The sequence below is a fragment of the Chroicocephalus ridibundus genome, chromosome 8 (assembly GCF_963924245.1).
Source record: "Chroicocephalus ridibundus chromosome 8, bChrRid1.1, whole genome shotgun sequence".
Lineage (NCBI taxonomy): Eukaryota > Metazoa > Chordata > Aves > Charadriiformes > Laridae > Chroicocephalus > Chroicocephalus ridibundus.
Genome location: NC_086291.1, coordinates 28,029,806 through 28,053,284, shown reverse-complemented (window position 1 = coordinate 28,053,284; position 23,479 = coordinate 28,029,806). Strand labels below are relative to the sequence as shown.

Here is a 23,479-nt window from a genome sequence, read left to right as displayed (position 1 = left end):
GCTCAGGGGCGCTGACAGGGCTGCCCCGCGCTGGGCCCTTCAAATACTTTGGTAATCGGTGGAGAAAAGCCCACCCTCGCCTGTAAAGACCACGCGAACCCCATTTTTAGCAGGCCAGAAGTTACAACCTGCCGTGGGCCCGTGGCGTGCGTGGGGCTGAGCTAAGCTGAACAAGCAAAGCCACGACAAAGTTGTTACTGGGGTTGTGGGGTTTTTTTTTTCCATAACGTGGATATGGAGCCCCAGTCAGTTCAGTATTTTTACTTTTGTTTTTAAATCCAAGTTTGTCTGACCCACATTGATTCTGCTCCGAGCTGGTTTGCAGAGTAACCACCTGTAACAAAAATTGTGCTGTCGCCTTCAACTGTTGGTCTATAAATCAAACTTTTTAGGACAGGTGTCCTAACACTCAAGACTTACTTTCACAGTTAAGAAATTTCCTGCTGTACTAATTATTCTTATTATTATTATTATAATTAATTTTATTTTTGGTTGCAATCCTTATTTCAAGAAAAAAAAAAAAGAAGTCTGTGTTCGGAGTAGCGTGCAGTAGGTTGAAGCGTGAGCCTGCTGTCTGGGACTTGTGGATATCAGACTCTTCTTCCTGATTTTTACAAGCTGTTCCCAAGCTGGTCCTCGGCCCCGGCTCTCCTCTGCCCCTTCCAGCGCGGCTGGCAGACAGCAGCTCTGCGGGGCCGGTGGGGCCGGGGCACGGCCAGCGCTGCTGGGGGGCAGGCGAGGGCGGAAGGAGAACCAGCCGGGGAAGGGGGAAATAAAACAAAGGTAGAGGGGACTGTACAATTGCATTGAAAGCAGTTTCGCAAAACGCGCTCTCGTTGGACAGCTTTAAGAACAATGTGAATGAAAACTTAGCAACTTGGGTAGGAATCTTTGAAAATTCTATAAATGTATACTTGAAATTCTGTTTGTATTAAAACAAAAACAAACAAATCGCATTTTCTTCTTTCTTTTAACACTGTGTAAAAGAACATTATGCATGTGAGTGGTTTGAGAATTAAATGGTTTAATACTCAGCTCCTCGTCTGTGTCTTGTAGCTGACTGACCTGACCTTGAGTTTTCTCTTTGCTGCCGCTTCCCACCAGCTGTGGGGCGAGAGCCCGGTCCCTGCCTCGGCGACGCGGGAGAGGCCGGGCTGTGCCAGGTGGCTTTTCCTGCCATCTGAGATGACACCTGTCTGTTTTTTATGAGCTTTGTCTCATCGGTCCTCACCGTGGGGAGGAAGCACTACGCTCTCGCTGCCAGCCAAGCACCCCTTTCCTGTTGCTGCCCGTGGCTCAGCGCCACGCTGGGGAGAGCCTCAAACCCCCTCTTTCTCCAGCCTCCACCTCCATAGCCCAAAGCAGCACCCAAATCAGAGGTTACAGGGGAAGATTGTTTCTGGAGCTGCACAGGGAGGAAAGGAAGCAGAAGACAGGATCCAGCAAGAAAAGACACAGGGGTGGCTGCCAGAGCAGGGCAGGGAGAGGAAGAGCTGCTTTCTGAATCCTTAGTTATTTCCAAAATGCTCCCCTTTTCCTTCCAGGGCCCCAGCTTCTGCGTTAAACGTACAGCTGCTTTCCCAGGTACTGCTCCAGGCAAGCACGGCAGCACAAAAGGGACAAGTGCGTTATGGGGCTGTCGAGCGTGCAGGGGGCGATTGCTGCAGCTCCGTGGTACAACGGGAGGTGACTCTCCCTGTCCAAACCACGCGCCACTCAACACACACACACAGATGCTCAGACCTTCCTACCGCAGAACAGAAGAGAGAGGGCTACAAACCTTCCCAAACTACAGAGACGTTCCCAGATACCTGCAGAGACGCTTCCAGATACAACCAAACACCTCTCTGTACCAGTTCTTCCATGGAGCGGCACATCGAACTTAACGCCCCCCCGTGCCCGGCTTGCTGTGGCCATGGCTGCTGAGAGGAGGCCTTCATAAAGGCCAGGATACAGCTCAGCTCTGGGAATAAGCTCACAGGTGAAATAACCAACATTCACAACTCCGTTACAGATCCGTTATCTCACCCGGGCATTGGCATGGTTCACAGACACTCCCACTTCCAGCACGGGGCTAGTTTAAAGCTTTACTACTCAAAAAGAGAAACTCACCGCCTTGGCTACGCGAGGCTTTCACTAGCGACTGCTCAGCACTTGGGGACGTGGGACACGCCAGAGCTGTTGGCAAACGGGGCTCCGGTGTTTGGCAGCTCTTCCACCCCCGAGCCGTTCCGCAGAGCCGTGCAGAGCTGCTTCTGGCCCGGCCAGCACAAGCCATTCGGCTGCTGCCGCCCCACGGGCCTCTCCAGCCTGGGCTTGTTCTGCCGGGACCGGGGCCTTGCAGGGAAGGCCCCGTTTGTTGGAAAGGGAAAGTTTAAATAAAGTCTAGGAAGTGACTTAGCGAAAAGCGTCCATTCAGAGATCGGTTTGTTACACACAGATCTACAGGTTTTTAATGTACCAGGGGCTACGAGTTACAGTTTGAGGCCTGAAAGCGGGGAGGGTTGGCTATAAGAACGACAGCAACGCTGGACTCGGGTTTAGGTGCCACAAAAATACCGGTGCCGGCAAAAATTCAGCTTCCCTTTGAGTGAGGGATGGAGCAGGTGAGGTGCCCGCTGCCCAGAGGAGCGGTGACAGCCCAGCTGGATACAGTCCCCCCCTGCAGCTCGCACCAAACAGCGAGATCAGCCGCCCCAGGAGCCGCCTGGCCTCGGTGGCAATACCCTACTGCCCCTCTCCAGAGGCAGCAAAGGGAGAAGCGGGGCCCTGGCAACCCCTTTAGGAGCACGGATCGGCTATTCTGCCCATGAAGATAATGGTGTTGAGGGCGGCTTCCCGGATGAAAAGCAGGAAGGGCCTGTTGGCATTGAAGATGATTCTGTTCATGGGGAAGGAACGGCCGGAGACGGTGACTGCTGTCGCAGCTGACGCCTCGCTGCCTTCTTCATTCACCTACCACCCAAAAGAGAAGGTGGGATTAAGACGTGGGCATTGTGCAATATGTAGAGGGCTTGGCCTCCTTCTCCACAGAAGGTGGGTGCCAAGCTCCCGCCTCCCCCCAAAGCCCCAGATTGCTGAGGAAGGGAGCACCATCAATCCAGAGCTTTTTTTTTTTTTTTTTTTTTTTTTTAAATGCTTCATGTTTTTAGAAACAAAGAGGAAGACACCCCTGACACAAAACAAGGCTTACCTCGAGGAAGGCTTTGTGGAAAGCCTCAGATACGTACAGGTCAGTACGGCCCTCTGCAATGATACCTGAAATACAAAATGGAGAAAGTTAAAACTACGTTTTTAGACAACGGCTCAAGAGAGAACACACTTCCATCCTTCATGGCCTGTGTCCAAGCAGAAGGTGTGTCTGCCCTAAAACAAAATTATCCTCCGCAAACAGCAATTGATTGCTTAACTCCCACATCCTTAGCGCAGAGCAAGGCTGCGTGTCCGTGATGGGACTCGACCACAGAGTCCATGATTGACTGCAGCAACATCTAAATGCTTTCACGTTCTCGTTCCTCAGGTGCTGCTGCCCTTACTGCCCCAGTGCCTGTGCAGGAATGGTGACCCCCCCACCTCCACCCTCCACCACCCCATCTCCACCTCTGACCTGGGAGCCTGGCATTTTCTGGACTGAAGAGATCTTCCAGCCCCATTTTTCTCAGTTTTTCCTTGACACTGAAGCTGTCCTCGATGCGGAAGCGAGGGAGGTAGACGAAGAGAGACACCTCCTTCATGGAGTCTATCCAGCCCTGCAGCTTCTCCGATGTCAGGTCTCGTTCCACCTCCACCAGCGGCGTCCCAGCATTGGGCAGGACCAGCACCATTGTGATATCGTCCCCTTTGTAAGGCAGCTCCAGCACCTGAACTTTGTCCTGGGAGATGGACGCGTGGTGGAATTTGGACTCTTGGTACATAATTGGGACTTTGCAGGTCTCACCATTGGCTTTATGGAATAAATCCAGTTTTGTGTTTGGAGCTGGGAACTGCGATTTCCAGTGCCCCTACGAGGGAAATGGGGAGGACAGAGACAAACATGAGCATTGTGCGTTCTCCCCCAGGGAAGTGGGCTGCTCCCCCAGTTTTGTTAGCCATACCTTAAAATAAATGGTGTTGACCAGGACCAAGACAGTGAGATCATCAATACCTCCTTCTGGGATCACTTCTGTAATGCGCTTCTCTGTCTTATTAGCCACCCACTCATTAATGATCTTCCTGGAAAGTTCTGGCTTCTCCTGAAGGAAAAGACCAAAACCAGGTTGAGACAAGGGTTCCAACCGCCTCTTTGTATCCCTCCTGCAGGGGACGATGTAGAGGGTGTGTGCCCGGGGAGAACATTGCTCCCCGCGCAGTGCTACAGCATTTAGAAATGAGAAGCTGGGAAGTGACCGTGGTTAAGGTGAGCTGGGACAGGAGGAGCTGCTCCTCCTGCCTTCACTGATGTCCCACGTGCCCGGAGCGGGGCACTCCCTGCGAGCAAAAGATAGGGACGCAGCAAAAGCAGAAGGACAGGGTGGGGAAAAACAAACAAAAAAAGAAAAATCCCAAATAGTTCAAACTCACTTTGAAGTTCAAGGGCCAGAGTTTCGCTCCATAAACTATTTCACTGATGTTCTGGTAAGTCTCATTGAAGACCAAAGATTTCTCCCCGAAGAGGCGGTTGGCTGATACCAGCTCTGAGGACTTGTTGGCTTTCTTGTAGAGCCGGCAGTTCAGCTTGGCAAAGAAGAAATGGATCTGATCGGACGTCTTCTCTGAAATGGTGTCAAATCGAAAGACCTGGAGGGGCCAAACAGTGAGAAGGAATCCATGAGCAGGCTCCGGTGCTCCCACAGCTCCCGGGCCCCACAGCAAGCAGTGACAGAGCGTTTGGCTGCTGCTCAACAGCCTCAATCATGCAGCAGAGAAATTTGAAGGCCCTCAGAGCTTCACCCACCCTCCATGTTTAACTTGGAACACAAATCTACGTAAAAGCAACACATCACCAGCCCGAGACCCTGGTTTGGAGTCCAAAATGGAAGATTAAACACTGCTCAGCATGCAGAGGTACTGCTCCTCTCTCTAACGCCGGCTTCCTTCCCTCTCCACACTCTACCTTTGACCGGTCCCAGCTTCTGACCGTCTTTAACCCAGCAAGAAGGCTCCAGCTCTTGCTGACTGAAGATCCTCCCCTAGAGCTGTTGGCCGTGCCCCTGCCCAGATCTGCCTCTGCCTCTGTCCCCCACCCGCTTCCGCCGCCCCAGCTGTCCGGGGAAGACGCATCGTTTTGTACGTGTCCATCTCAAACACGGGCATGACTTATCTGGACAGTTTAGGTGGTTGTGCAGAAGACACACGAAGGTCTTGGAGACGTTTTTCTCTGTGCGCTCTGACCCCTCCCCTCTGAACCACGAGGCTCTCCCCAGCGCTCTCAAAGTTAACATAGTTCATGCACGGTGTTTACAAAGTCCCCCCCACACCCCGGTGACAGCCTCACAGGAGACGAGCATTGCGCCAACGGGGCCTGGCAGCAGCTCGCGGGTCAGCGCAGGTGACAGAAAACTCACAAGGTTTGTGCTAAACCCTCCTGTGATGGTGCCAAAGGCTGCTCCTTCCCAGGAGCGACTCTCACAGCCTGTTGAGTAATTCTGGTACACCTTATCTATTTCAGCAGGAATTGGGACTATGTAGCAATCCTGTTGAGGGTAGATTGCTACAGCACAGTGATTTTTTTTATTTTTTATTTTTTCTCCTAGCTGCCAGCTGGAAGGAGCGTTCTGATTTGTCTACTGCTATCCAACCCCAGGGCTGTAAGGCACAGAAAGTCCCACTGCACGCTGCTTCACACAAACACCCAGGATCTCTGGTGGTGCTTCTTACGAGGCAAAGGTAGCGTTACTGCCCTTTCCTAGGGAAAAGGGGGGATAAGGAGTGATAGCTCCGCGTCCTGGGTGGCTCAGTGAGAGAAGGGTCCCCTTCCAGCAGGGAGGGCTGCCCACAAGGGAAGGCAGGAGCGAAGGTTTTGGGAGGCGTGGTTCACTGCTCTGCCCCAGACTGCATGGATGATGGTGACCCCAACATTACCTACTCCAGAGGCAGGATCTGCAAGGACAAGTGGAGCGGTTTAATTCACACCTCCTCATTGCAGGGAGAAAGGCCCCTCCGGGCTGGAGTGTCCCGGCTGCGAGGACAGCACGTGCAGTACCCAGCCTCTCGCAGCAGACGAGCGCCCTCGCAGCTGTCGGGCAAGCGGGTCTGACAGCAAGAAGGGCGCTGGCATGGGCAGGGATTAACAGGTCCCACGGAGGAGCCCGGACGCAGGACTACCTCTCAGTCCAGGACCAGAGCTCCCCTCCAAGTTTAGGAGCCACGGCTGGAGGGAGAGGCCCCATGCGTCCAGGCTCCCGTGCTTCGGAAGCTCAGGCCCTTGCTGTGCCACTGCCCAACACCGGCAGTGAGAAGCTGTTCAGCCCTGGCTGAGGGCTCAGGCTGCGCTTACGTTTACGACAAGGAGGCCCTCGAGAAGTAACTGATGTTCCTGTGCTCCCGCAGGGTGGCAGAGCCCTGGAAGCCAGGAGGACTGCAGGGTGTCCACGTGTGTGTATTTTTGTCCCAAGGGAGAGAGGGGGAATGTGGAAAAGAGCCTCTCCCAATGGGACTTGATATCATGGTTTTTGCATAGGAAGGGGCTTAGCTACCTGCTCAGCTACCTGCTTGCCCAATCTGCAAGAAACAAACTGTTCCCATTCCCTTCCCTAATCTCCCAAATGGGCTTCCTTTCCTCCAGATGAAAGCTAACCTCTCAAACCCAGGAAACCCACCCTGAATGCTGGATTCCAACAGGGAGTCAGAGGAAAGAGACGGGATCTAAACAAACCCAGAGACAAGCAGCCCGTGTGTGCCCTTCCTAGGGGCTTGTTTAAATAAAGGTCTCCCTTCCCAAGCCGGACAGCCATCCCGGCCCAGAGAGCCCGTTAGCAGCAGTAAGCCGTTATCACCTTTGCTGTCTTTCAGACCCTGGTGACAGCTCCAGGAGAAGGCTGAGGAAGTGCCAACCCACCTCCATGAGCTGCTGGAGGGTGCTACCACAAGCTCCGAGCTTGGTCATGGCGAAGGCTGTAGAAATGCTGAGGGGCGACATGAAGACGTTTTCCCCATCCTCCTTGGAGTCAGCCAGGTACTTGTAGAAGACAACAGCAAAGTGCGAGTTGGCCTTCGACAGCTCCCAGACCCGAGGGTTGGTGGACTCCGGGAGCTTGCCCTTCCCTGACTCTTGTCCCTCACCCTCCTGGGGCTTCTTCTCAGGGTTGCGATAGATGCAGATGGGATTCACCGGGATGTCTCGTGGCTTCGCGGTGCAAATGTCTTCCACAAGGTAGGGCTGAGGGGCAGCCAGACCCCAGACGCTGAAGAGACACACCACAAAAAGACGCATTGTCCTGGAACCAGAAAGAGAGAACTTACACACACTCGCCCGCCCAGAAAACCCATGCTGTTGCCGCAGCCCATGGGCCCTGTTTCAGCCAACCTCAGTGAGAGAGGAGCCCCACGGTCATCTCCAATTGTCCTTTTGTCCCACAGCTGTGGGATAAACAGGGAGGACAGACACCATCAGCAGGACAAGCATGCCGCTGAGCACACACCGCTTTTAGAAACAATACACTGAAAGCAGTGCTTTCCCAGAGCCCTGGGTGCCCTCTTTTTAAGCAGCAGGCTCAACCCTGACAAGTTTGTACAAAACCACATGAATTGAACTTCTGAGTGCCCCCCGTTGGCCAGCCAGGGTGGCTCCCATGGAAAGACCCTGCCCGAGCTGCCTTTCCCCAGGCCTGCCCGCGACAGGAGCCAGCACGGAGCCACCAAAGCCACCCAACTGCCCCCATCTGCAGTCCAGGTGCATTTATGTTTCTGTACAGATCCTACCCCTCTTCCTCACAGGGAGGAACATAGAACGTTAGAGTTGGAAGGGTCCTTAAAGACCATCTAGTTCCAATCCCCCTCCCATGGGCAGGGATACCTCCCACCAGACCAGGTTGCTCAAAAGAACCCCCAGGTACCCCAAGCTCCACAGACCAGTCGGCCTGAGACAGAATGTTTTTGACTGTTTCCTTCCCCTTTTCCCTAGGGGAATCTCCTGGTTTTCCTGGTCTCTCTTCTCCCTTCACCTGAACTTCTCTGTCCCCTTCAATTGCTGTCTGTGCTTTGAGGCTCACCTCAGCTCTACACTATTTAAGTTACTGACGCAGGAAACGTTACAGCAGAGAAGAGGTGGGAGAGGTCTCCGGGGAGCAGGTCCCTCCATGCATTGAGCATCTTTAGTCCCTAAAAGTTTTTTTTGTAAGAGTGTGAATGGTGTAACTGGTACATCACAGCCATTCCTGTCCAAAGTTCTCAACACCTCAATGCAAACTGGCCATCCCTGGTACCTGAGGAGGGCAGGCTAACGTTAATAACCACATTCCACGAAAAGCAGGTCTCTTGAAAATCTCCCAGCAAGGCAGAGATAATTTATATTTTCCACTTTTGCTGAAGCAGGGGATCTGCACACCCCATCAGATCCGGCAGCAAGGCCTCATCAGCCATCTAGAGCCAATTAAGTGGCACGGAAGATTTCCTGTGCACTGTGGTTTTGAGATGCCCTTTACATGACTCCATGTTGGGTTTGTTCACGTACCCCGTGGGAGGAAGCTCACGGACCGCAGCCACAACAACTCGGGAAACAACTACTGGAAAGCGCTGGCAGCCCGCCCGGGACTTGCCTGCTGGAGAAGACTTCTTCAAAGAGATGTTTAACTGGGGTAGGTCTCTGCCTGCCCCCACGTACTCACTGCCACAGCTACCAAGCGCGGCCTCCTGAGCGACTAGAATAAAGATCAGCTGCATTTACCACTGATGCCTCCATGCCTGTGGTCTTGCCAGCGCTGGTGGGCCAGCACCACAGGAGCGGCTCGAGCACCGGTCTGGGACGCAGGAGACCTCTGGGCTATTTCACAACCCCCTCCCCGGGGCTCTTGGGCAATGACTTCATCTCGGCTCCAGTTCCTCCGCAAAAGCAGAAATTACCTCATTTGGCACGAAGAGCACATCGAGCCCCGAGGGGCCCTCTCCAGCCTACACTAACAGCGTAGCAACACGTACTGCAAGAAAACATGCAAAACAAGACGTACTTGCTCAGGCCACGGCCACCGCTCTTGCTGGTAACAACAAACAGATTAGCTTTCAAAAGGTACAGGATAGATGCAACAGCACAAAGGGCAAAAAAAAAAAAAAATCTAAAAGGGGATGGAAGTCAACCAAATACGGAAAGAAAAAACACCACACAGGGCAGGAGGGCGAGAGAAAGGAAAACTATTGAGACAATTGAAAGCACTCCAGGAAGCGCTGCTCTTCTGAACCTTGCACTCCTACAGGAAGAAATCAGCCAGCAAGCAACAAGACAGGCCCGTTTCTGTGCTCGGCAGCCCTAGGGCCAGGACCGGGGTGATCCTTTGCTGCCTGCCAGCAGCCCTCCCTCCATCACGCTTAACTCCCACTGGCTCTTGCAGCCCTGCCGCAGAAAGGACAACCTCACCGCAGTCCCTGCCCTGTCACCCCGCTCGCCTCCAGGGACAGGCATGTCCACAAGCGTGTCCCGATGTGCCTGTACGGGCACAACTGCCCGCTTCTGCCACGACAGAGGCAGGTGGTGGTGTCTGCTGGCACAGAGTGCTGCTAATCTCACATTTAAAACCCGAAGCACAAGAGCGGGGAGAGCACCTCTTCTTCATCCTGTCCTGATTAAATGGGAAACACTCCCTGTTTAAGCTTCGCAGTAAACTCCTGGCTCCATCAAATTAGAGGAGATAGAGGACTTCACGCTAATGCCTTAAATCTGATCTATCAGCCACCGAGGCTGACTCGGCCCCTGACATGTCCAATCTCGTCTCTTACAGGCAGGACCCCTCGCTATATCTTAGGCCAGCTTTTTGCTGTGGCACTTGGCCGAAAAACACTCCTCCTCCCTCCACAGCTCTTTGATACTCCATTTTCCCCTGCAGCACTGCTACGCACTCCATATGTCAACTGCTTGGAAGGACCCCAAAAGTATTACCACAACATCACTGCCTGAAAAGGCTTCCTGGCCAGGAAGAATGAAAGAATTAGGAAGGGCTCCTTTTCCTCTGCTCCCCCCCTGTAAGAAGCATAGAAAGCCAAGAAACAAGTTGCTGATTCAGCTCAAAATCAGAAGCCTCCAGGCAAGTGTACAGAAACTCCCCTCCATCCCACCCAGCCGGCCTCCAGCCGGCACAGGACATTTCCATCCCACTGCTTGTCATCGCTGTGTGGAAGGACCAACTGGCCTTGTAGAGCCACCGCTCGTCCTCCGGCACTCACCCTACTGAACCCGCTGGTGCTACGCACAGCGGCGTGCATGCCCTGCAGCACCCAGAGTGCGATAAACAGCCCAGCAAACGTCCAGTAGCTCAAACCATTTTGAGACTGACTTCGGCTCTTGACAAGAAAAGCCATTCCCGTCCCTCCTCACCCCAAAAACAGAGCGCAAAGCAAATCAGCAGTGCTCTTTTACAGCCGGTCAAGAGATCAGCGATTACTCAGGGCAACCTGACCTTATGAACTGCTTTCCACACCATGAAGCATTGCTACAGGTTGGGGATAAAAGTCAAGCACAGCACCTCGGTGAGCTGTACAGAAGCGAGACTTTGTGAGAGCTGGGATGGGAGGGCCCTCTAGAAACAGCTCCTCAGGGCCATGCCCAGAGCAAAAAAGCACTCTGGCAGCAGCTGAAATTCATAGGCTCCTACAAAGGGAAAAGGACCTGTTACAAGGAATTAATTAACAACAAAAGATTAGCGGAATCTGTTTCTCTTACCTGGCCCTGTACCTCCAGCCTTCTGCCTTTAGGATGTAAGTGCGAATCGTTAAGAGGGCAGGGAGCTCCTGCCTGAGCCCAAACCAGTCCAAAGCAGTTTCCCTGCTAGGTTTCTGTGCCTGAGCAGAGCTGAGAGGAAAGCAGGGGAGGGTGGGAGGGCAGAGGATGCTGAGACCAAAGGCTGATGACCAGCTGCAGAAGGTTATGCAAAGAGCAAAAAAAATCCAATGTTTAGTTTGAAAGAGGTTTTAAAGTTCAATCTGACAAGGGAAAGTTTGACCACCTACTCCACACAAGTGCCAGATGCCTTCAGTTCTTGCCAATAGAAAATCAACTGCTCATACCATTAAAAAAAACCCCAAAAAACTTTCAAGAGTTCAAATAAAAGTGTGATGATCTAAGGTTTTTGTAAATTGCGCTTTAATATCTTGTAGCTCAGCAAAATGTTTCCCTCTGCCCCAAGTCCCATCGCCCCTGTTCCCAAACGGATGGACCCGAGTTGGGAGAACCTGCCCCACTTCACACTCTGCAGTTTCAAACACGTCCCCTCTTACCTGCGCTCACCTTTCCGCTTGCCCAGCTGGAAAGCTGAGGATGAACAGCATCTCCCCCCATCCCCAGCCCATGTATGGCTATGCTGGGAGCAGGACTGAGCAACATGATTTCAGACGGAGGATGCAGCTGCTCTCCAAATGCAACAGCATTGCCGCCTGAACATCCAAACCAGGGGGCAGGCTGGCGCAGCGGGCGCTAAAGCTGCCCCGTTACTGGCCTCCAGTGAGAGCCCAGGTCTTAATGGGAAATGCAGCTGCAAACTCGTTTGAGGGAAAATAAAAGACCCTACTATACCAGTAAGGGACAGAGATTGTGGAAATAAAGGGCAGGACAACATGCTCTGGATCCAACTTTGCTTTTGCAGGTTCCCCTCCATAGTCTGGGGCCACAAGGGCCCCTCTTAAGAACTGCCTCTGCCCAACATAACATCACTCTTGCTCTCTTATCAGTTCTATAATGAGGGGTAACTTCATCAAAAGCAGGCACAGAAGCTCCACAATCCCCTCTCAATGCTGCCCAACAACACACACAGACTGCTTTCTGCCTGACCTTGCAGTGCAAGCGGGCCAGTCACCTGCAGGTTCAGTATTGGTCATCTGCTGCAGGAGGTAAAGCGACCTCTGTGAAAAAGGACTCTCGCACCATACCTTGTTGCTCCAAGTGGCTGGTGGTTTAATTTTCCAAAGTAATTCCTGTGCTTGGAGTCTTTGCGAAGGGAATTAGGGATTCTCCACAGCCAGCAGAGAGCACCAGGCAGACATCCAGGCGTGGATTTCCATTCATCCAATGGTTTGGGGTAGGTTAATGCAGTAAAACCAAGAGCAAACACCTCTGGTATGTTGCACATCACATAGAGCTCCAGCTAACGTGAACAAACTCTCACCGCGTGACAAAGTACACTGGTGCTGTGGCTGCATGCTCGCTTCCCTGTTAGAGAGCGGCCAGGCATCTGAAGCTGAGCATGGGAATGCTGTCTTTAGTGATGGGGGCACCATCGGCAGGGAGGTTAACTCCAGAATTGAAACTGGTGGGCTGAAGGGGTCTAAGTTGGCCAAGTCATACCCCTCAGGGTGGCTGATAAATATCTGAGTGCAGCACATAAGTGACACTTTATTGCCAGTTCAGCTCAAAGCAATTACCCAGCACTCGCGCCCGAGCAGAGCTATACCTCAGGAGACATCCCAAATGCCAAGCGTGGCAATACAAATCATTAACTGCCTGGTTTGCTCTAGCAGAGGGACTTTGTGTCTCCCAGAGCTGCTGTCCCCAGGCCCAAAGCAGGGACCAGGCACTCAAAATCACCGAGCACCAAAGCTCTAAGGCTGGTGCCTGGAGGGAGCTGGCATCATGCTGCAGGTTTAGTCGCGGCCACACAGGGAGCCAGCGTTCACATCATGGGGAAGGTTATGGAGCTGGAGACATCCCAGCCAGGACAGGGCACCCCTTCGCTTCAGGAGGTGCGACAAAGAGCCCAGAGCAGTTCACAGCAGCAGGGAGACTCCGTGTTTTCTCAACATGCTCACACTGTCCTCTGAATTGCCCCTTTTTTTGGAGAAGCTGGTAACAGCCCTTAAACATACCCAAGTGGCAAGCAGGGACACGAATTTGCCTAGATTTTGGGTTGTGCTTTGGGTGCTCACAGTTGAGTTTTATGGTGACACACAGGGAGGAAGCCTCATGCATTCACAGAGTGAGATGGGATCCATAAATCCCATGTTCTGGGCTGGCTTTTTCAAGCTCCCTTCTATCCTGGCATCCATACCCAAGGGGAGAAAAAGTTTCCAGCGGCTGCCATCCACTTGTACCCAGGTTCCCCTCTTTTCCACATACAAAACCATCCAAGTTTCCCCAAAGCTCTCCCGATGCACCACTCCCTTCCACAGGGGTCTGACTCTGCATAGCACTTCAGATCTTCTTTAAAAGCCAATCACTTCAGAAGTACACTTTGTTTTTTAATTCATAAGTGAGCGAGTACCTGAGCATCCTGAACCCTCAGGCTAGTGGGAAAAAGGGAAGGAAAACAATCACCAATTGAAACACCCAGTTTTCTGCTGGACTGCCCACTAAATACAGTTCCCTTAATAAGAACTGCATTTTTCAAGCAAGCAAATACAGTTTGTGGGAGTGTGAGGGGTCCCATCAGTCAGCAGCGATGGGCTTGAGTCCAGCAAACACACACCTTAGACTGGATCCACTGTGCCTGGGCTCAAAAGGAAAGACAGAAGTAATAAAGCTATGCACAAACTCATGGGGCAGAAGGCTGGGCTTGCCCTGGAATAGGACAAGGAAGAGCTTTTCAGCAAAGCAGCAGCTTATTCCATATCAGACTTGTAGCCAGCTACTGACTCGCTAAAGCCCACAAAAAGGAGGGAAAGGAGATTAAAATCCACAAAGCTGACTGTGGGGCAAATTTTATTCTCACTTTGAGGCAAGTTCCAAACAGCTCAACATTGGAGGCATGCTGCTTGCTCCTTGCTCTGAAGGGTTTGGTTTTTTTTACTTACACAGACCCTCTTCGAGCAAAATAATCCACGTTGCTAATCAAGTATCCTTTCTCATTCAGCTCTGCTCAACACATGAAGACGCCACTTCGCTTAGAGGCAGAGTCCGAGGAGAAGAGACCAGACCACAACACACAGCTTCTCTGCTATGCAGCATCCCCTATGCTCCAGCCTGGCACGGAACAAACACACCTTCACCTGGAGAAAGTCTTACACAGTCAGTCTTACACCTCACACAAAATCTAGAACGTACACTGATCCCAGACAGAAAGAGAGAGATATTTCCAAGTGTTCTCCATTAATTTATCATTTAATATAAATGCTGACAGAAAAGCAGATAAGACCTTGTAGACACTTCCATCTATTTACAAACCAAGTAGTGAATCACCTTCTTTCCACTCAGTATTTTTTTTGTTGAATCTGCAACTTAAAGGACCCTTAGACACTATGTGGAAGCAAGGTGAGGCCGAGTCGACTTTAAGAGGGAGAAAAGCAAGGTGAAAAGGGAAGAAGAAACAGCATTTCAACATATGGCTTTTTCTATATAACCACCATGCACACACAATAGGTCTCCACTTCCTTGCTCTTTAATACAAAAGTGACACTGTTGGCTCTGTAGTTCTAAGAAAGAAATAAAGGAGACAAATACTGACTTTCAGATCTCTGGATCCTCCTGCGTTTTGCCTCCTTCAATCCACCCCGTCCCACTTTAGCATAAGATCTAGAAGGCTTTTCTTTCAAGTTTAAAAAGTACGTTGCAGGAGTAGACACAGGGACTTGGATAGAGCGAACTCTTTCTTCTACTCCTTTTGTCATCTCACATGTTTTCCAAAAGGTCGTGAAGCATCTAACCTTTCAAGGGAAGCGATCCCAATGCCTGGTGTGCCTTTGAATGTCTGCCCCATGACCAGGCCTGTATGTACAAGACTTCAAAATTCCCCTGAACTTGCAAAGAATTCAGTTTATAGAATTCTTCTCATACGTTCTACTTAATCTCTACTCCTATTAAAATGTTTTTACAGTTACGAACAATAAATATTCACAATATCAACCCAGAGTCAGCCATTCCCATAAAAGCTCAAGGTTTGGGGCTTTTTGTTGGGGGATTTTTTTTTTTTTTTTTTTTAATGGGGAAGAGAAGCAGGAAAGGAAGAAAACAGCAGAAGTGGAAGAAAAGCAAGAGAAGAACCAGTTCAAACAAAGATTAGCATGGATTTATGAGAACAGCAGACAGGGAATTTCACTTATCCAGGATCCTAAATAAGTTCAAGAAATAGTTCATAACCTGACTCAACAAATCTCATGGTCTCCTTTATTACCTAGACTATCTTTTTTATTTTTTGTTAAATATACCTCTGCAGGGCACAATCACATACAATCAATACGATTGGAAAATTACATGAGCTCTATCCCAAGCATATATGCACCAATGTTAAAAAGTTATTTAAAAAAACCAAACAAACCAAAAAATAAAATAAACTCCACCCAAAAAGGTGATAATGACTGCAGAATGTCTCGGGGAGACTTGTACAGAACTAACAAGATCAAAGAAAACTAGGCTTACAAAAAACAGGAAAAGAGAGTCATCTATAGAGAAATCCCACAACTGGAAGTAGATGATTTCAAAGAGGGGGTGGGAGCTGCCATAGAGCAGATCCCACAACTCTTCCTCCCTCCTCCCACACAGGCCTTGCCTCACCTCTTCCTCCCCACGGCAACAAAGACAATGGGGAAGGAGCTTGACACTATGCTACCAGTTATAGAAAATAGGGAAAAATAATCAAGCTACAGCACAGTTGCTAAGCTGACTTCAAGGAAAGCTCCTCTTAGCATAGAAGCTGCTTATGCAGCAAGCAGAGGCCAAAGGGCCTTAAAATCAGAAAAAACTGAAAGTCATTCGATGTGCTAGATTTGCCCCTGTCAGAGCAGCTTCACTTAGGAGAGGCTGCAGATCAAAGGTACCAATTGTAAACTGTGCAGCAGCCGTGACATGAACAGGGTTTCTTCTCTTCAGTCTCAGGTTGCTTTATACATTTATAAAATGCTGCTACCAGGGTTCTTTTTAAAAAGCTAGAAATAAAGAGGTCAGTGCACACATCCAGTTGTGGGATCCATCCAATACACAATCTGGTTTGGATGCCAAAGACTTGTGAGTACTGTCTGCCACAGAACTATTAAAAAATCTTTTTAACATTACAAAGAAGCAAATAATTTCTTAAACATCAAATACTCCACAAGATTTTCTTTTTTGCTTACAGATATATTTTCCCCATATACATTTCATATGTAATTCCATCATCTCTAATGCTTTTCATTTTTGGAGACACTGCACCACCACCTGTTGCTTCCATCTTTCCCAAGACTGTATTTTTCAAATTGGAGTTGATAATTGTGTTTTCCTCAGAATTTTCGAATTTTAGAATCAGTTGTTTCCTGGAATATGAAAACATCCAACCTATATATATATGCAAAGACACAACCTTGCTGGCTGAAGCTAGGCACCTAACCTTTCCCAAATGCTGACCACCTGGCAATCTGCACTAAAATCATACAGAAACTCACTGGAATTGCAAAGATTGCCTGGGAAAGATCAGTTAATTATTTAGATTACTAAACTACAGGCATCCAATTTTGGTTATTATGGTCACATAATTTTAAACTTCAACTGACTGGGATGTTCCCGATGCAGACAAATCCACATTCCCACCTGCTCTTTTTATTGGGACATTTCAGAAAAAGCTGCACCCTCTTTGCTTACCGTAGTGTTCAAAGAGTTTCCACAGCACGATATTACACTTGCCATGGGGAAATAAAATGATAAAGAAAAAAAATCAATACAAAGTTTGTTCTCCTTTCCCTGCTAATCAAGGCTCTGCCTGCATCACAAGAAGTGCCTTGAAGACTGTGACGACACTAAGCAGTTACATTCTTCTTCCTACACAAGGATAAAGACCACAAGTTAACTGTATAAGGACACTGTGAGGGATAACATTCCCCAAAATCGCTTACTTATACTGTATAACTTGAACTAACATACTCTAACCTCTTTCACCCCCTGACCGTTCAACAGAAAATAATGCAGTTGAGTATGGAAAAAGAGAATCCCTAATGAAGTTTTTGACCTTTCAGATTATATTTGGTCTGAGAACAACTCAGTTTGCGCTACACAGTGTGTCTGCTCATGTACCACAGGTAACAAGCACCCAGCTGTCAGCAGCAGGGCTGTAGCTAAAAGGTGGCTCAGAAGGGCTGCTTCACTTTCCTCATAAATCCAGAGTTACATTTCCTCAAGCGAGGCAGATGTTTTTGCAGTTGGTGTCTAAATTACCATTTAGACAAATCAAGAACTTTTGCCTTTTTTTTTCTTTTGTTCCGAGGGGAATTGATTTATTGTGATACAAAAAAATGAGCTGCTGACACACTGACTTTTTTTGGTTGTTTTTAAATCAGTGCTACCAACGTTAGGAGACAGGAATAGAAAGTGTGTGCTTTGGAAAGTGAACAACGACATAATTTGAGTATGAAGGTAACATCATGCCCCAGTCTTGCTCTGTGTTTTCTATCTACTCTAGGACTACAAAAACTTCTTCATACACACACAGACAAGCACAAAACTTGCACACTGCTTATATGCTTTTTTTCCCCATTTTAGAACAGAGAAGATGAGTTGTCACTCCTGCTGTGGAGCCTCCTCATTACTAGCACTGAATTTCTTGGACCATAAAAGAGTCTGAAACAGCCAGTCAAAGGTACTTTATATTGGGTTTTTTCAGATAACTATCCTGTAAGTCTGCTTCACTACAGCTCAGATTTATAAATGGAAGTGACAATGGAAATGAGGGTTTATGCTACTCTGACTTACAAATTTCTCTCTGAATCTAAAAACCTTAATAATAGTCTGCAAGAGTTTAAGTTAGATCAAGGAAGGGAAATGCAAGTGGCTTTCTTGTATTATCAATGAAACGCCTCACTCCTAGCCTTCTCTAATATGGAATTTGCCCTACCTTACTCAATTTGTGCTGTCAAGAGACAATATCATACGAGTTTGCTTCTTCCATATCTAATTTAATGTAATGCTACAGTTTGACAAGTCTTCTCAGTTCCAATGGGCTTAAGAGTCAGTCACATTTGCAACACAGATCTATCTTTTACTGTCACTGAAGAAGTTTTAAATTGGTATTCAATTTAAACACTCAAAGACAAGGCTTCTTTGATTATATAAAATTTCTATGTTCCTTCTCCCTCTCTAAATTAGCCACTCCATCAGCTGAGAGAGTGCATGAGAGACTGAAAACACATCAAAATACCCCAGATACATCTCAGTACATTGCAAATTTTATGACTAAATGGAATGATTTTCCACAATTCAATGCATGGGTAAGGCTTGACAATCATTAACATTTGTAAATTGTTATTAGGATAATACAGTCAACTCACAAAACCCTACAAAGATTTGACAATCAAAATGGCCACACCAGGAAAAAAAAAAAGTGTAAAGCACAAGTCTTTGGCTCTCCTTTAAAGAAAAACAGCAGTTTACCATGTTTATACAGATCCCCCGTTTGCCTACCAGTAGGGGCAATATCACATTTGTGCATCACTGAGTAATAACACCATTAGAAAAGGCAACTTCACAGAAGTTATTGGCTAAGCGAATTCATTTGAATGCTCTGTTTTGAGGCAGCAAGCTGTCACTGTTACACAATCAGGGAGGGCAAATGGGCAAGCCACAGAAGGAACAGAAGGTATGGACAAAAGGGAGAGAAAAAGACTCAGAAGAAACTGGACACAGAAGCACTTACGAAGAAAAGGGATAACAGTGCTGCAAGTTTTGAGAGCTGCTCTGATCTAAATAAAACAAGTCCTGCTCTGAAATGGGCCAGGACACGATAGCATACAAGAGGGGCAGAAGAAAAAGCGTACGCTTCTCCTATTAAGAAAAGGGAACCAGGTGATAGGGAAGGAAGAAGAAATGTTGATAGAAGAAGGAGGAAAATAACACTAGAGAATAAACAAACAGCATTTCTACTCTGACCAAATCCCTAACATACTAAAGCTTAACCTAACACTTGAAGCTTCCTATTCTGGGTGGTTTGCCCATGCTGGGGCTGAAACCCAGGTATATCAACAAGTGTTCAAAGTTGTCTACTGCAGTAGAAAGTCTAAGCTACCTACCAAATGATGCAGTAGTGCCTTAACACCATTGTAATACTATTTTTTCTTGCCCAAGCAGAAGGAACTAAACCACTTTCTAGCTGAGACCACTTTCACTGAGGTGGACAGCATTCCTGTACAACAAGGGGCTATAGAAATGAATGTATCAGGATACACTTACTCCAGAAGTTTTCATTCCCTGTTTATTTGCTGTAACCATCAATGCTTCCATTATATGTAGAACTATCTGTCCTTGCAGTTCTACCAGCATGCTTTTCCACAAAAAGGGAAAAATTTTAGGTGCAGCTTCCAGAAGAGACTTGAAAGCATACACTGCATTTTTTGTTCGACTTGTTTAATTAAACTTCTGCAAAAAAGCAGAAAAAGGATAAGAGGAGGAGGGGGAAAACCAAAGCTAAAAATCAATACTGTTAGTAGATATTAAACAAACTATTTAACAAGCCAAACTATAATACTGGGCAAACAGGGCATTCACCTGGACACACTGATCACAAGAAGGACACTACGCACAAAGTACAGCACGGAAAGCTGGATAAAGGAGAAAAAACAACAGCAAGGTCTCCCTTCTAATCCACAGGTTTTGGAAGCATTCACCATACGCAGGCCAGCAATCTGAATAGCCCTTACTATGGAATTCCTCCCAAGAGCAAAAGTGGAGAAAAACATTAATCCCTAACCTAGCAAGGTAACTAGCTGGCACAAGTTTTTTGCCCCTCCAGATATTCTTCCTAGTGTTGACAATGAATCTGTAGATTCAAACAGTTCATAACCGTCTTTGAAAATTCCTTTTACATCAAGAATCATACGCAGTCAAAAAAGGTACATTCTGGGCTTGTCCTCCTATATTACAATATTGCACTTATTATTTCAACTAAAATGAGCTCCCTGTGTTAATAAAGACACAGCAGGGAGTAAACTAATTAAAAACAACGAGAAGGCTGACCTGATGGTGGTGCTCTGCACTTAAGGAAGGGAGAACAGGGCACGGTGCCCGTGTCAGTTGACATGTGAGCAGGCTGCCAGGGGAACACGTTAATCATTGTTAATCATCGTCATGCCCAGAGCAGAGAGGGGAGGAACAGACCTGACAGGCTCAAAACTGCCTCAGCCTGGCTCTGCTCAGCCTGAAGGTGAGCGGCTGCAATGCTGGGCCTCAAGTAGGAGATACAGATGGACGGGGGCAAGATGTAGGTGAAGCTCTTCTACTGCAAAGGCAATTCTTTGCCATAAGTCAAGAGGGGTTAGAAAAAAAAGCAAGCTTCATAACTACTCATTGCAATTAAGAGGCCAAAGTTCAGCAAAGAGCAAAAGAAACCTGCGTGAAGACACATGGAAAGTGTGGGCGTGTGCGCTGAAAAATGCCTTTGTTTTCATTCAGTGCTTCTACCTCCCAGACATTTGATCACAACAGCTGCGCTCATGCGAAAAAATTCTTAAAACATACCCAATATATATACAGATATAACTATGTATATATGTATATATATATTTATATATAAATTTTTATTTAAATAAAAAAGAAAGCTCGAATCCCAAGCCAATATGTGTATCAAATCCTTGACCAGCCAGGTCTGTAGGGCATAATCAAATTCAATGTGAAATAGTATATAAACGCGGTGCCTTGACTGGGCAAATTAAATAATTGCTACTCAAAAGAGTCTTCTGTTTGGACTCTCCTACTGGTAGGCAATAGTGGGACTGTATCCCCTCCCACCCCCCATTTTGTTTTATTTAACAGTATGATGAATGCAAAGCTTAGCCCAAGATTTTGCTATGACCTCAGCAGGAGTTAAGGTTAAGGAAAAAACTAAAAACCAAGAAAATTTATTAACTCTTGCTTTACCCAACCAAAGCAATGCAGTAATTTATTACATAACCAGTGCTTTCTCATTTAGTAGTCTAACCTGGAAAGAAAAAATGAGAACAGGCCAAGAAGGTGCAGAGGGAGCAGCACTTCAAAAAAAAAAAAAAATCATTCTCTAGAGTTCTTCATACACAGGGTCTCACCCAGGGCATCTCGACAGTCAAAAAATGTGCAGCAAGAACCAAAATCTCTTTCATTTCTTTAACTTTTAAAGAAAACATCTAGAAAGGCTTACTACTGTTGTCTCCAACTTATGCTTACAAAGCATCTGCTTGGAGAAGTAGCACACTAGATCTATCAAGCAAAACTCACTTTTCAACCCTTCTGACAGGATCCGCGCTGTACCTTAAGTGGTCATTTCGAGGCAGCTTTTCCCCTGTGAAGGGGGAATCTAGGAAGGATTCACCGCAGCAGTGGCAGACAACCTGCAGATTGATTCTCAGGTGTCGAATTCTAACACACACAGATCTTGATGCCAACTTTAAAAAAGAAATAAAAAATTCCCCTCTTTTTTAAAGGTTGCTATCATTGATGCACACAAGTCAAAGATGTTGGTCTCCTTCAGTAAAAGGCCCTCACAAAAGCATTATAATCAAATAACTGATGTATCACTGAACAAAAGAAAAAAAATCAAGTTACAGAGGAAATTATTATGTTTTTAGTAATAATGAAAAATAGCAATGAAAAAAACCAAAAGCATGAGTAGCTGAGAAGGAGGCATACACAAAAGACCTGTTTCAAAAGGCAGAGAGGTCAGTACATCCCCCTGCATCAAGTCAGTTGTATGGCCTTTGGGTAAGCTTGTTTTAAAGGCATAGTGAGAAGGGGGGGAAAAAACCGCAGCAAACACTGGATGAACTAAGGTGGTTCACCAGCTCATTGGCAGTTAACATCCTCCCAGCAACTGCAGAACCATAAGCTTACCTTCTCTCTACTCTGTATTTCTAGAGATTCTGCCTGGGTCACGGCTGTACAACCTTCACTGCTCAGTTAAGCCTCTCTAGCACAAGCCCCAGATAACCAGCTTCAGAAATACCCATGTTTTAGTAGATGGGCCTATGTTCTGCTGACCTCTTCAGTCCCAACAGAAAAAAAAAGACCAGCAACTTTCAAATACAGTAACATATGTTGGATGCTTGTTATCCTCTTAAACTACACATGCTGTGTTGGGACATACACGAAGGACTGTAACTGTTGCATTGCAAAGATTCTGTCATTTGTAGTTTAAACTAAAATAATTTAAAGCAAGCTGTCCGGCACACACTAGGGTTCAGTTCCTAGCCACAACGGGAGGAATTGTTTTAAGAATGAAGTTTGCTGCACACCTTTTGACACTGCAATTGACAGCTACCCTCCAACCCTCATTATTCCTTGTTTACCCTTAAACCATACAAGGAAGCGGCCAGGTTGTTTCAGATGTTGTGAAATTAAGGTCATAAAGAAATATGCACTGGGTATGTAATAATACCAAAATAAAAGAAAAAACCTACTTCATTAAGATCATACAATTAATCAAACAGAGTATATATATAATATCTTTTTTTTTTAAGCCCTGGGATCCAAGGCGTCCAAAGTTATTAAAATAAAGTTCATTCACAGAACAAAAACAAATTTAATTTGAATCGCTTGCAGATACTGCTAATTTTCATTTTTTTTAATTAAAAAATGCGTTAATGTGAACTATGTGCAGGATTTGTTTCTAGTAGTTGTGTTTGTGCACATTGCCTCTGGACCTGCTGCTCTGCTACTGCTGTTGCTCCTGGGTTTCTCCAATCACCCCTGGAAAAAAAACGTGATGGAAGCTACCAAGACCCCAGCAGAGGAAACTCTGGGGTATGGGGTGCGCTGGCCACACTTCATGGAGCAGACGTGGGTGTAACTCCCACTCTCTGGGAGTCATGGTTGTCTCCTCCTCCCTCTGGGTCCTCTGACAGGCTGAGAGACGCCGTCTTGTTTGACAGGAGGCCAATGTTCTCTTGTGTCAAGGCTGATCCATTTGGAACATCACTGCTGAAAGACAGTTGAGGAGAAAGGGGGAGGGGGTGAAAAGAAGTAATTACTGAGATTTTTCGTTTATTTTAAGTAAAAGCCTTGTATAATAAATAGGTTGTGCGGTATGCTGCAGGTACTTACCAGAAAGAGATGAACTAATAAAAGGCTAATTGCAAACAAACAAGACTTCATATTTTTAAGGTTTTAGATTAGTTATATTTTTCAAATTATTTCAGTATATGCCACAAGATGTACATCATGTATCTGTACAATGCACTCATTCCAGAATATGTAACTTATCTGGATCATTTACCTTAATTCTAATGGTGCAGCGCAGAACTCAAGAACAGGACTTCCTAAGCAACGGAGGGATACATTTTCTGAATAAATATCCAGATTCCAAACTGCTCACATGAAGTTATGTAAACTTGACTTAGCGAAACATACGCAGCATTTGAGCTCTTCTGTGCCAAGTATTAGTCTGAATATACACAGATGCTTGCAGCCATCTGAAAATGGTTGCTGTGTACATTTCCAGCATCCCCA

At 47.3% G+C, this 23,479-nt stretch overlaps 1 protein-coding gene across 6 annotated transcripts in view; it reads right to left on the bottom strand.

The window, feature by feature from the left end:
• Window positions 1–1,150: 1,150 nt before the first annotated feature.
• The window catches only part of RC3H1 (ring finger and CCCH-type domains 1), a 77,602-nt gene continuing 55,273 nt past the window's right edge, over window positions 1,151–23,479 (bottom strand). For 2 of the 6 annotated variants that reach the window (XM_063343739.1, XM_063343741.1), the window contains exon 20: window positions 14,194–22,951. In XM_063343739.1, the coding sequence (XP_063199809.1) occupies window positions 22,798–22,951 (154 nt within the window). In that variant the 3' untranslated portion in view covers window positions 14,194–22,797. Of the gene's footprint in view, window positions 2,956–3,193; window positions 3,259–3,607; window positions 4,002–4,094; window positions 4,233–4,560; window positions 4,777–7,036; window positions 7,416–12,048; window positions 12,191–14,193; window positions 22,952–23,479 lie in introns of those variants that run through there. The other 4 variants (XM_063343740.1, XM_063343742.1, XM_063343737.1 and 1 more) reach the window with 3 other exon arrangements.